At 55.2% G+C, this 11,718-nt stretch overlaps 1 protein-coding gene across 11 annotated transcripts in view; it reads right to left on the bottom strand.

Moving 5' to 3' along the window:
* Window positions 1–11,718, bottom strand: part of TMCO4 (transmembrane and coiled-coil domains 4) — a 73,443-nt gene that overhangs the window by 1,819 nt on the left and 59,906 nt on the right. For 10 of the 11 annotated variants that reach the window (XM_037140088.2, XM_053660184.1, XM_053660187.1 and 7 more), the window contains 2 exons: window positions 8,032–8,149; window positions 2,912–3,029 (listed from right to left, as the gene is read on the bottom strand). In XM_037140088.2, coding sequence (XP_036995983.2) covers window positions 2,912–3,029; window positions 8,032–8,149 — 236 coding nt within the window. The remainder of the gene's footprint in view (window positions 1–2,911; window positions 3,030–8,031; window positions 8,150–11,718) is intronic. The other variant, XM_053660192.1, reaches the window with a different exon arrangement.

Genomic DNA, 11,718 nt, shown 5'->3' with positions numbered 1-11,718 from the left:
CCATCTTGGGCCATGAGTTGGCCCACTAAGGTCCACTTGTTGGCTTGCAAAGCAGCAAGACGGGGGGAAGAGTGTGGCCCACTAAAGCAGCCCTGGACTGCCAATTCTGGCCTTTTCAATGACGACATTGACTCTTGTTTGTTTAAGCCACTTCAGCTTGGCCTCTGTTACGTGGACTTGAACCTTCACTAAGGACAAAGGTCCAGAACTCAGGGGTGTTTATGCTCTTCCTCAGAGAATCCTGACACCTCCGTTCTTGTGTTGGGATGTGCCGGTGGATGAAAAGTAGAGGTGTGATTAGAATGCTGGACGCCTGACCGTGACAATGGACAACACTCAACACACAGGGGGGCCTTAACGCACTGCAGAAAATGAACCTATGGGGTCTGGTCTACTCCTTGACAGGGGTTGGCTGCTAAGTATAGATGAAGAAATTGAGCCATTGAGAAGCAAAGTAAGTGACTTTCCCAAGGTCACGCAGCCAGGACGTGTCAGAGCTGAGGTCTGAATCAGGTCTGTTCTCTTCACAGAAAATCGGTGAGTGGGAGGAAATTTTAAAAGTCATTCACATTTTATAGACGAGGAAAGTGAAGCCCAGAGAGGGGCAGGCGTTTGCTTAATGACACAGCCTGTGAAGAGCAAGGCCATGAGCTATGCTTGCGATGCTGTGGGCAGAGGCCGCTGAGCTCAGCTGTGTTCCCAGCCACAGCGCCTCGTGCTTTTCCAGCCCATCCGGGGGGTCGGAGGGGAGCCCAAGACACAGCATTCCTGCAAGGCCCAAGAGAAAGGTGCTGCTCACAAAGGAGACAGGAAGACCCTGGGAGGCAGGTGTGAGCGATCTTAGGAAACGACACACAGGCTTGGCTGCTGCATCTGCATTTCCATGTGATCACAGTGGGTCCTGCAAAAGATTTGTCAGGAGCACAGGAAGGGAGTTTGCCGTGCGGTTTTGTTATTGTCTCGTGACCCGGACCCGCCTACTTCTTGTTCTTTTCTTTCCCAACGTTTGTGAACAGTTTGGTGATACGACACACATGTACACACACAGGGGCTTTCAGATCCCCAGGTTCGGGGTGGGGGTCAGGGTGGGGAGCTCCCTGCCACGGATGTTTTGAGTGGCCACGTGGCGTGAGAAAGAGCCTAAGTCCGGGACCTGAGAAAGGGGTTTGGTTTGTGTTTCTCTAGTAGCTGGGTGGGTCCTACAAGGTCCGAAGCCCAGCTTCCCTGTCTGTGAAATGAAGATGGCGCCCGTGCTAAGTTCTAGAAGCCAGCTGGCATTTCCTTTGAGACATGAAGAGTTCAAGACCCTGGGCTGGGTCTCTGACCCCAGAAGCCTCATGAGCTGGCCCCCTGGGGTGGCAGAGTCCCCTGCCCACAGCAACGCAGTCCCCACACGAGGAGGCAGCCTGGCCTTTGTCTGCTTCACTCACCCCAAGTTGGCCCTGCCCCTCACTCACTCCTGGCTCAGGCTTGTCCTCAGGCCAGGAGCCGCCTCAAGCCATATTTGGGGTGTTTGGGGTGGACAGCTGGCCTCTGAGGCGATCCACAAAGGGCCCGGTCCCTGCAGGAGAAGGCAGGCCCTGCGGGTCTCCGCCCCAGAGCGGGGCAGCCAAGGCTTCCCCTAAAGGCAGTAATGAAACTCTTTTGCCAGCAACCTCTCCTCCAGCAAGAAAACAGGAGAGAGGCACAAAGGCAATGCTAATTACTCTAATTACCCCAAAGAGGAAAGCACTGCTTTTCGTGATGTTCTCCTAATATGATAAAGAGCTATTATTAGGCGAGAACTGGGAAGCTGCCATCAAGGCAGGCAGAGGAGGGAGATGTCCCGGAAGCTGCTGGTTCAAAGGGAAGAACCGAAGGTGGTGGCAGGAGAGGAGGGAGCTAGTACTAAGTGAGGGCCTACTACGCACCAAGCACTCCACATGTGCCGTCCTGGAAGGTAGGTGATTTCCTCTGTTTCACAGATGAGAAAACAGGCACAGCGAGGTTAAGCAACTGGCCCAAGGGCACACAGCCAGAATACCAGTATACCAGCGGCCAAGGCAGGATTCTAGGCCAGGCTTCCCCGGTGCCAAAGGCTGTGCCCTTCCCAATATATCCCATTTAGAGGCCTCCTGGGGCAGAAGCTGGATCTTGTGCGGGCTTGTGGAATTTAAAGGGAATTTTCATTTAAAAGGAACTTTCAGCTGTTCCTCCTTCTGGCAGAGACTCTTGGGTGGTGAGGCACAAAGTCACTTCTCTTCTTCCCCAGTTCAGGATGAGGGGCCCTTAAATAGGACACAGACCCCTGGACACGCGTCAGGAGGCACCACCCTGATCCTGCGGTTCCCGGTCTCGTTACCCAGCTTCCCCTGCTCCCACGTTCCCCGCTCCGCGCCCTACAGTGGCACAGCCAGGCCTTCAGGTGCTTCTGCTGTGGTCTGGCCTGACTTCCCCCACCCGAGTCCTCTGGTGATGTCTGGGGAAACAGACTGTCCTGACTAGTCATCTGGGGGGTGGGGGAGGGGCGGGGACACTGGGAGGGGAGAAGAGGGGGCTGGGGCAGTAATGTAGGAGCCAGAGCATGGACTTTGGGGGTTCGAGTGCAGGCTATTAGCCGCTAGCTGTGCAATAGAGACTTTTCTAAGCCTCAGTTTCCTGATCTGGGATACGGGGCTAGTAAGGCCTGCCCAGAGGCTGCGTGAAGGTTAGTGGTAATTTGGGTAAAGGGCCCAATGACAAACCCATGGCACAAAGATGGGGCCGAAGGTAGGAGTCACCTCTCCCCAACAAATGCTGCGATCTCCCTCCCCCAGGGTGGAATGGGCTGGAGCTAGTGTCCCTGGGGCAGGGGCTTGCTGGGCTGGTTAGTGAAGTCCCCGCCCCCACCCCACAAACGCAGAGCCCTGGGGGGCCAGGCGCTGGGACTCACGATGGAGGACAGGTCCACGTTCTCCACCCTCCTGTCCTGCAGCTGCACCGGCTGCAGGCCGGCGACATGGAGCTGCACCGAGGACGTGCGGTACACGAAGCTCAGCAGCCAGTCTCCCCTGTGGGCACAGAGAGGGCGGACATCAGCCTCGGGAGCCCCAGCACAAGGGCGGGCCCCGCCTGGCCCGGGGAAGTCTGGTGGGTCCCATGCTTCTGTGGGAAACCAGGGCCCTGACTGCACCGTGGGGTGGGAGCGGCTGGGACCCTTGGGGGAGCTCCCAGGGCTCTGCTCTGCTCCCTGCTGGGTCCCCAGAGCAGAGAACAGTGCCTGGCGTGCAATAGGTGGGTTTCCAGTGAATGGATGAATGAATGAGGAAGCTGGATGAAGGTCTCGATAAGTCTCCATGTGGAGCAGGAGAGCTGCTATCGGCTCCGAGGGGTCCTGGTTCCCTGGGGGGCCGGTCCCGGGCTCCCCGGAAAGGAGAGAAAGGCAGCACGCTCCTGCTGGGGCAGAAGACCATTGGAACTGGGGGGCCACCATGTTCTCCCAGGTGGAACTCTGGGTCTAGTCCCCATTTGTGAGCTGAGAGGGCAGCTCTGCCCTGAGCCCAGCCTGACCTGGCCTTCTGGTCTCCCTGCCCTTGGCTGTCCCAGAGGGGGGGAGGATGGCCCGGCAGGTCACAGCCCTGGGAATGCTCCCCTGCTTTCATGGGTGCCATGAACCCCATTCCCTGTACCCACACACCCTGGTCAAACACACCCCTACACCAGTGAGAGAAAAGAACCCTGGACCCTCTGCCGCCTGTTGCTTCAGGGGCAAGAGCACTGTTGGTGGAGCACCGGTCGGCGAGACAGCCGTCCTTCTGGAGCCCCCGCGCTTTGTCCTGGGGTTAAGCTGGGCCGGCCCAGAGCCATGCACTTGACCTCACACTCGGCAAGCCCTCCCCTCTGCATCTGGGACTTAAGTCCGACTTAGCCCATCTGGTTGTCTTCTGTTTAGACCAGTTCCACGCTGGTGTGAGTGGCGACTTAGTCCACTCTTTTTGTGTGCTTGTTTGAAAGAAGGGCTGTCCCTCACCGCAGGGTTGGGGGAGATGGCTGAGAGTCAGTTCCCCAGCTGTCTGGGGCCCAGGGTGTGGGGGGGCTCTCCAGGCCCCCACCCAGGGAGCCCCTAGAAGGACTGGCCCAGAGTTGAGGGGCCCACTGCTGGCCCTGTTGGGGCCCCAACTGAGCTCACCAGCCCCTGACTCCTCCACCGTCACGGCCCCGCCCCTCAAGCAGGGCAGTGTCTCGGGCACCTATTTCTCTGTGCCCAACTTCCCAGAGTCTTGCTCATCCCCTCCCTCTCCAGACCCAGCCCTGAGGTCAGGTACCCAGCCCCCCAAGGACCAACGCCACTGCCCTGCTCACCCTGCATTGGCCTCACAGCCCCCGAGCCACCATGGCCTTCCTTAAACACTCATCTGACCTTGACCCCCACTGCCTGCAGGCTTCCTCTTCTAGAAAACTCCTCAGTTGTTTCCAGAGAGCAATGCTTGCAATCTTAACATCAGTGATAATCTTAGTATCAAGCACTACCTCTCACAAAGGGGGGCAAAGGGGGGAAGAAGGGAGATCGACTCAAGCTGTGTCACTGAACTAACCCTCGGACTCAGGTACATCAGATGCTGGCACTTGCGTGGTCCATGAGTGCTCCTGATGTAGACAGTGACAAAGGAGCAAAGTCAGAGTCTCTCCTGCGCAAACATCTGCCTCAATTACGGCCACACTCTACTTAAGGCGTAAACTGCACTTACACACGTCTAGGGGGCAGGACAGGGACATGTGCAAGAGGGTTCCATATCCTCTAAGCTGTGCTGAGCGAACCACAGGGCTCTTACTGGCACTCGAGACCCTTCACCTGCCCCTCTTGCCAGCGTGGGCCACGGGGAGCCAGGTCCAAGCCCCGTCTTGTCAGTTACTAGCTGTGTGATCCTGGGCAAGCTGCCTGACCCCCCTGAGTCTCCGTCTCCTCTCTGGCTGGGCAGGTGAGTGTGCAGAGCTGGTGTGCCACGTGAGTGCCCGCGGGTGAACCCGGGCACTCAGGAAACGTCTGCTCCCATTCCACGTCCCGCTCAGGGCCTTTGCGTGCAGGTGGCCCTCCTGCTTGGCCTAATCTTCTAGTCCCTGATGGGCTTCTGTCCATCCTTTCAAAATTTAGCTTGGATGTCGCCTTCCCAGGAACTGCCCCTGAGCCCCTCCCGCTGATATTATTCTTCCTTTGCCCCTCAGGTGCCCAGAACATGCTCCTTTTGTGACGTTTGTCACATGTCCTCTGGGTGTCTAGTCCTGGCTCTTTTCCTTATTCTAGGCAGGGCTGTGCCTCAGTCCTGTATCCTGCATCCTGGACTGTATCGGGAACTCCCTGGGGCGGGGCATGCCACGCCTGTGGCCCTCCAGGTGATGCTGATGCTGGAACCTCACAGCTGAACCCTCGATTTGCACTCACGTGGCATGAGGAAGAGTGGTCCTTGGCTACTCACAGGCCTGGAGCCACTTGTGGGCACTGGTCCTCCCTGCTCCTCCTCCTACCATCACCTCCTCCCCGCACGGGACCCGGAGCAGAGACCCCCTGGGGGGGCTCAGAATGAAACGCTCTCCTCCTGCTGTGGGCCCTCCTGACCTCACTTCCTGGCTCTGCTGTGTGATCTTGGTCAAGTACTCGACTCTCTCTGAACTTCAGTTTCTTCACCGTACCAACATGGAGCAGTCCCACTTGCTGGCTAGCTTCCAGGGTGTTCCCAAAAGCCCAAGTAAGAGAATTTGCATAGAGCTTTGTGAATACACATGATAAATTTCTAAGTGCACACAGGGGGGTAGTGTTGGCCCGAAGCTCCCCCTCCCCCCTCCCCCCTCCTCCACAGTTAAGTGGGCTCATGGCAACTACGATGCCTTCGGGAGCCAAGAATATGAATGTCTGATTGGTGCTTAATTTACCAAGAAAGTGCAGTGATGGTTTGGGTCTGTTATGTTCCTCTCCTCTTCTCTCCTTCCCCTCCTCCTTCTCCTCCTCCCTTCTCCCTCTAGAGAAATGGCCCAGGATTTCACAAAATAATTGAAACACAAGCTTATTAGTCTCAAGTTCTCAATAGAACAGATGGGTTTAATAAGGTTTCGTTGATCTCATACTGCACACATGCAGCTTGAGTTCCTTCCTTGCTGTTTATGAAAAGCACCAAAGTCACGTGCTATGTGGACAAGTCCAGTAACAGCGCTTCTAACTGCTGCTGCCTAGTGGGCACCTGCCAATGCAACCCTCTTCCTACAAAATCTCACTTGATTTTCCTAGAACCCGCGTGCAGAAGGGACTATGATCCCATTTCATAGGCAGGAAGACTGAGATTCCGAGTTGTTTGTCCAAAGCCACTACTCAATAGGAAAACGGTGGAGCCAAATTTTTTTCTCCACATCTGAGGACATGTATTTATTGATTTGAGAGAGAGGGAGAGGGAGGAAGGGAGACAGGGAAAGAGAAACACTGACTGGTTGCCTCCCATACTTGCCCTAATCAAACCCGCATCTAGGTGTGTGCCCCGACTGGGAATCGAACCTGCAACCTTTCTGGTGTCTGGGACAAGGCTCCAACCAACCGAGACACCCAGCCAGGGCAGTGGAGCCAAAGTTTTTACTGAGGATGGTCCGCCATCAAAGGTTGGTCCATTCTTTTTCTTTTATTAGTTTTTAAACTGTCCTTACCTAAAAAGTCAAATTAAAGTCTTTCATGCCCTGCCCTGCTTCCAGTGCCTGTCCGTTCCTCAGCGGGGGCACCGCCATCAGTCTCTGGCAGTCTCTGGGCCTCCCGGTGCATCCTCAGATGGGCTGGCTGACGGGCACATACACGCATGCACAGACACCCCCCCAACCCCACAATGAGACTGCGGTATGCACAGCGGTATGCACAGCGGTGCTCATTTTTTCTCCCCTGAACTAATCCCCTGTTTATGGTCATTTAGGTTGTTTTCATTTTTTAAAGATTTTATTTATTTATCTTTAGAGGGGAAAGGAAGGTGAGAGGGAGAGAAATATCAATGTATGGTTGCCTCTCGTGTGTCCCCTGCTGGGAACTGGCCTACAACCCAGGCATGTGCCCTGTCTGGGAATTGAACTTCGATCCTTTGGTTCGCAGGCCTGCACTCAATCCACTGAGCTACGCCAGCCAGGGCTAGGTTGTTTTCATTTTTTAATTGGAAATAAAGCTGCAACTACCCAGTTTTTACAGCTCTGTCTGTGCACGTGTGTTTCTAGTACAATGCGGATCTTAGAAGTCAAATCTGGGGGGAGGTCATAAACTTGGCTCGTTAAAAAATTTGAATTTTGATAGATATTGTCCATTGTTGAGATCCCAGGGGGAGCCGTGAATAGCATTCCTCCTTCACTGATGGAGAAATCGAAGTCAGCATGGGGGCCCAGGTCCGTGTGATCCCACATCGTGAGTTCTTGAACTGTCACCCTGTCCTGCTTCATCTGGGGGCTGATAGGCCCAGTACCTTCTCAGGCCCATCTCCTGAGGTCTCAGTGGTGGACGTCACCTCTCTTCTTCCCCCACGTCTGGGGCACAGCCATGGCCGTGGCCCCTCGAGCTCCCTCAAACCCCAAGCCCGGTGCCTCCTTTCCAGCCCACAGCTGCCAGCCGTGGCAGGCCACCCCCCTCTAGCTGGAGGTGTTTCACAGGGTGTGAGCGCGGGCTCCCCCATCGTCGTCAGCTCCCGGCTCTACCGCCTGGCCCTGCCCTGCAGCCACGCTCTGGGGCCTCAGCCTCCCCCTTCCTTGTTCCTGCTAAATGAGCACACTTGAGCTCCTGTGGGCATCGGGGGACCTCCCACTCGAGGCCTAATCTTTGTTTTCCAGTATTTGTCCCATTTACCAATGTCCCCCTCCCCCCAGATCACGGTGACAAGCCTGTCTCTCCTATAAGCTGGTCTCAGGCCTGACACTGAGAGACCGTTTTCAGGATCTTCATTCTCAGGGGATAGAGGCTTCCCAGTTCAGAACACTGACAGGCCAGTGCCCCTGGTCCCTGTGTCCCCAGCACAGGCGCTGCTCAGTAAGGGTCACCTCCCACTGGCTGGGGCCGGAACAGACCTGCAGTAGGCGTTGATGATCCTCCCGGACACCACCTTCCGGAAAGGCTCCCAGTGCTTGGCTTCTCCTTCCACGGGCGCACCCAGCAGGACGACGTCCTCAATGATCCCCTGGCAATCTGGTGAGAGACCCAGAGAAGGATGTCAGTGTTCCTGGAGGCAGTGGTGGAGGAGATGGATATCACACATACATGTGCACACACACATGTGCACACACACCCATGCATACGCCCATGTGCACACAGTGACGGGGCTTCCACTTCCTGAGTTCTAGGCCCTGGGTGAATCCCCTCATGTGCCTGAGCGATTCCTGCAAAGCACCATTATCCCAATTTTAGAGTTTAGAAAAACCAAAGACATTTTCAAGATCACATGGCTAGTAAGTGACAAAGCCGGAGTCAGGACCTAGACTTACTCCCACCATTCAGGAGGCTCACTGCTGGCAATGGACTTGGATGGGACGCCTTCCCTTGGAAGGAACTGACAGGCCCTGGCTCGTCACACCACCCAGTGGGAGACACCACAGCCTTCCTTGGCAGCCGTCCCCTGGGGCCTGTGCAGCGTGGAAGTGAGGAGGGGACAGGTGACGGGGTCCTGGGGCAGGGAGTGCACTCATCAGCGACACTGTTTTGTTTGTGGCAAAATTATGCTCAGAGGCCGAGATTGCCTCTGCCAATAAATTATTTAACACAGGTCCACTGTGGGGATTATAATTTATAATAATACTTCACAAGCCAATAGCACACAAGATAATGTCTCTTAATAAGCCAATCAAGAAATAACATCCTGTAGCCCTGGCTGGTGTGACTCAGTGTATTGAGTGTGGGTCTGCGAACTGAAGAGCTGCCGGTTTGATTTCCAATCAGGGCACACGCCTGGGTTGAGGGCCAGGTCCCCTGGGGGCCCCTCCCCCAGTGGGGGCCACGTGAGAGGCAGCCATGATGTTTCTCTCCCTTTCTCCTTCCCTTCTCCTCTTTCTAGTAATAAAAATCTTAAAACACACAAAAAAAGAAATAGCATCCCCCAAAGTGATGACAGGTTGGTTACATTCTTGTTCCAGGCAAAGGGGAGACGAAAGAAATAAAGTCTGGATTTCACTGAGGTGTAATCTGCTTGGCTCAGCCACTGAAGAGCTGACGTCTGCCTGCCAGCACTCACTGAAAGTCCCTTGGTGCGAGGGTGTGATGCCGGTGGTAGGACAGCGCCGGTGCTGGCGGGCAGGGTCCTCTCCTTCACGGGCCATCGCTCGGTCTACACGACTGCCGGTGAAGAGGAGCCTGGCACAGGGCTGGGGCTAACGTCCGAATGTTCTGGGAGAGCTCTTCAGGTCAGCGGAGGGGAGCCCTGCCCCCTTCCCAAACACTCTGGGAAGTCTCCCCAGACTCTTGGCATTTCGAGTGTAAATGTCCATTACATCATCTTCGCTCTTCCATTCGTTTGTATCCATACACCCTCAGGAGCAGGACAATTCTGACAATGGTGCCAACGAATTCATCATTAGATCAAAACAGCTTCACTCAAGGTATAAACAGGTGGATTGGAAATCCTAGCAAGCCAAGAGGCAACAGTGACCTTATGGTTCAGGGATATTTTAGGCCAGGGTTGTTCAAAGTGCAGTTCGGGGCCAGGACTGCTCCACGGACTCCGTGTCCTGTAGAAGCCGGGAGGAGGCACGTCTTACGTCAGACTGGAAACCAACAGTTCACAGAAGGGTGTGCACACCACACTTTGAGAAGTGTGGCTCCGGACCAATGAGCCCCCCATACACACGCACTCCCGCTGCCACCCCACACCCGTCTCTATTCCTTTACTCTGCCGCATTTTCTTCTTGCCACACATCACTTATGTCTGTCTCCTCCTCTAACATCTAGGTTCACTGAGGACGGGTGCTTTACCTGCCTTATTCATAGGTGCATGGGCTTAGAATAGTGCCTGCTGCATACTTGGTACTCAGTTGACATTTAAATGAATGAATGAACTGCTATTCCTCAGGAAAGCCAGTATAAGTACTTTGCAATTAGAAAGCCCTAGGTTCGAAGTCCCCCCATCCACCACTTCCTTATGATTCTGAGTTCCTGCACATCTCAGGAAGCTGCCTGCTGCCCCCGCGGGGGAATGGGCCCAGGAGGGGGCAGCTCTGCCCAGCTTTGCCACTCTCTTGCTGGGTGACACAAGACAGTGGGCTTCCTCTCCCTGGGCTCCAGCTTCTCACCAGAGTGCATCTGTTTTCTGTGTGGGCCTCTGTGTCAGAGTTTGTCTGAGTACAGTGTTCAGGCTGACAGGTTTGAGAACCCCCGTGACACCAAGCTCTCGGAGCCCTGCGCTGGCTCTGCTGCTGAACAGTGCCGTAGCACTGAATTCTGACTTCGCTCCTCTCGCTTCCGGGGAGATGACCCTCCGGTGGAAGGGTGTAAAACCTCTGGAAGCTGGAGGTTTGTTCTGCACAGCAAGGCTGACTCAGATACCTCTTGATGCAAGGGCTATTTCAGGGGATTGTTGCTGGCAAAGCTGTGGGAGCGAGGTTTTATTCCAAGCCCTTCCCTTGGACGATGAGGAAACTGACTCTCAGAGGGGATGGAGCGCGCCTGAGGTCACACAGGTGGTGGGAATAAAGCCGGGACCAGCGCCCAGGCTGCACAGAGAGCTGCCGGGTCCCTGAGGCCAGGCTTCCTGCTCTTTGCAGTAACAGCACAAAGCACAGCGACCGCATGCCGCTTATCATTGCTCCCACAGAGCCAAACGGTTATCAACCCAGGGCCAGGGCCAGCGCAGCAGCTCCCTCTGGGGGCCGGTCGCTCAAGGCACCTGCTCTCTGGGAAGAATCCAGCCTCTGGTGCCAACACCGGGAGGGCTGGGACTCCTTGTGGCCAGAAGTGGTAATGCAGGATTCCCGATGATGTCTGTATCTTTTGGGGGTGATGGAAATGTGAAATTGAGGTGTGGTGGTGCTTGGACAACTTTGTGCATCTGCTAAAAAAATCACTGAATTGTACTTTGTAGTATGTGAATTATACTGCGGGAAAGTTGCATCATTTCATTCCTGAGCTCAAAACCCCCCACAGCACCCATCTCTCATGGAGTAAAAGTTAAAGTCAGTGCGATGGCCTTTGATGGCAAAGCCCTTTGTGACCTTGACCGTGCCCCCCTCCCCCCACCCACTCTGCCCCAGCCACAGGGGCCTCACTGTTCCAGAACATGCAGGCCTTGTTCCTCTTGCTATTCCCTCCTCCGGAACGCTCTTCCCTCTGACATCCGCAGGCCCCCCACCCCCTCCTTCACCTCTCTGCTGAAATGTCACCTTCCAAGGGCAGACACACGCAACCCCACCCCTACCAGGTAGGTGCCCATCTCCGAATTCTTCTGCCCCATCGCATTTAAGGCCACCTGACTGACAACCTATTTCACTTTTAAAAGTTTCACTTACAGTCTGTCTCCTACTAGCATGTGGGCTCCCCAAGGGCTTAGCTTGTTCCTTTTTGTGCTCACTAGCGAATCCCCAGAGCCCGGAACATCGCCTGGCACAGAGGCTGTGCTCAACAAATATTTGTGCAACGAACGGAAGCGAGCAGTGAAACTCAGCAGCGTGAACCCTTCATCTGAGAACAAATGCAAAGGGATTGTTTTTTCTCCTTCCTTTTCTTTTTCTCCTCCTGCTACAATTGCTCCCCAGTGGCCATAGATGGGGATC

This window comes from Artibeus jamaicensis, unplaced genomic scaffold (genome assembly GCF_021234435.1).
Source record: "Artibeus jamaicensis isolate MK-2021 breed Jamaican fruit bat unplaced genomic scaffold, CSHL_Jam_final scaffold_847, whole genome shotgun sequence".
In the NCBI taxonomy this organism is placed as follows: Eukaryota; Metazoa; Chordata; class Mammalia; order Chiroptera; family Phyllostomidae; genus Artibeus; species Artibeus jamaicensis.
This window is presented reverse-complemented; position numbering and strand designations above follow the sequence as displayed.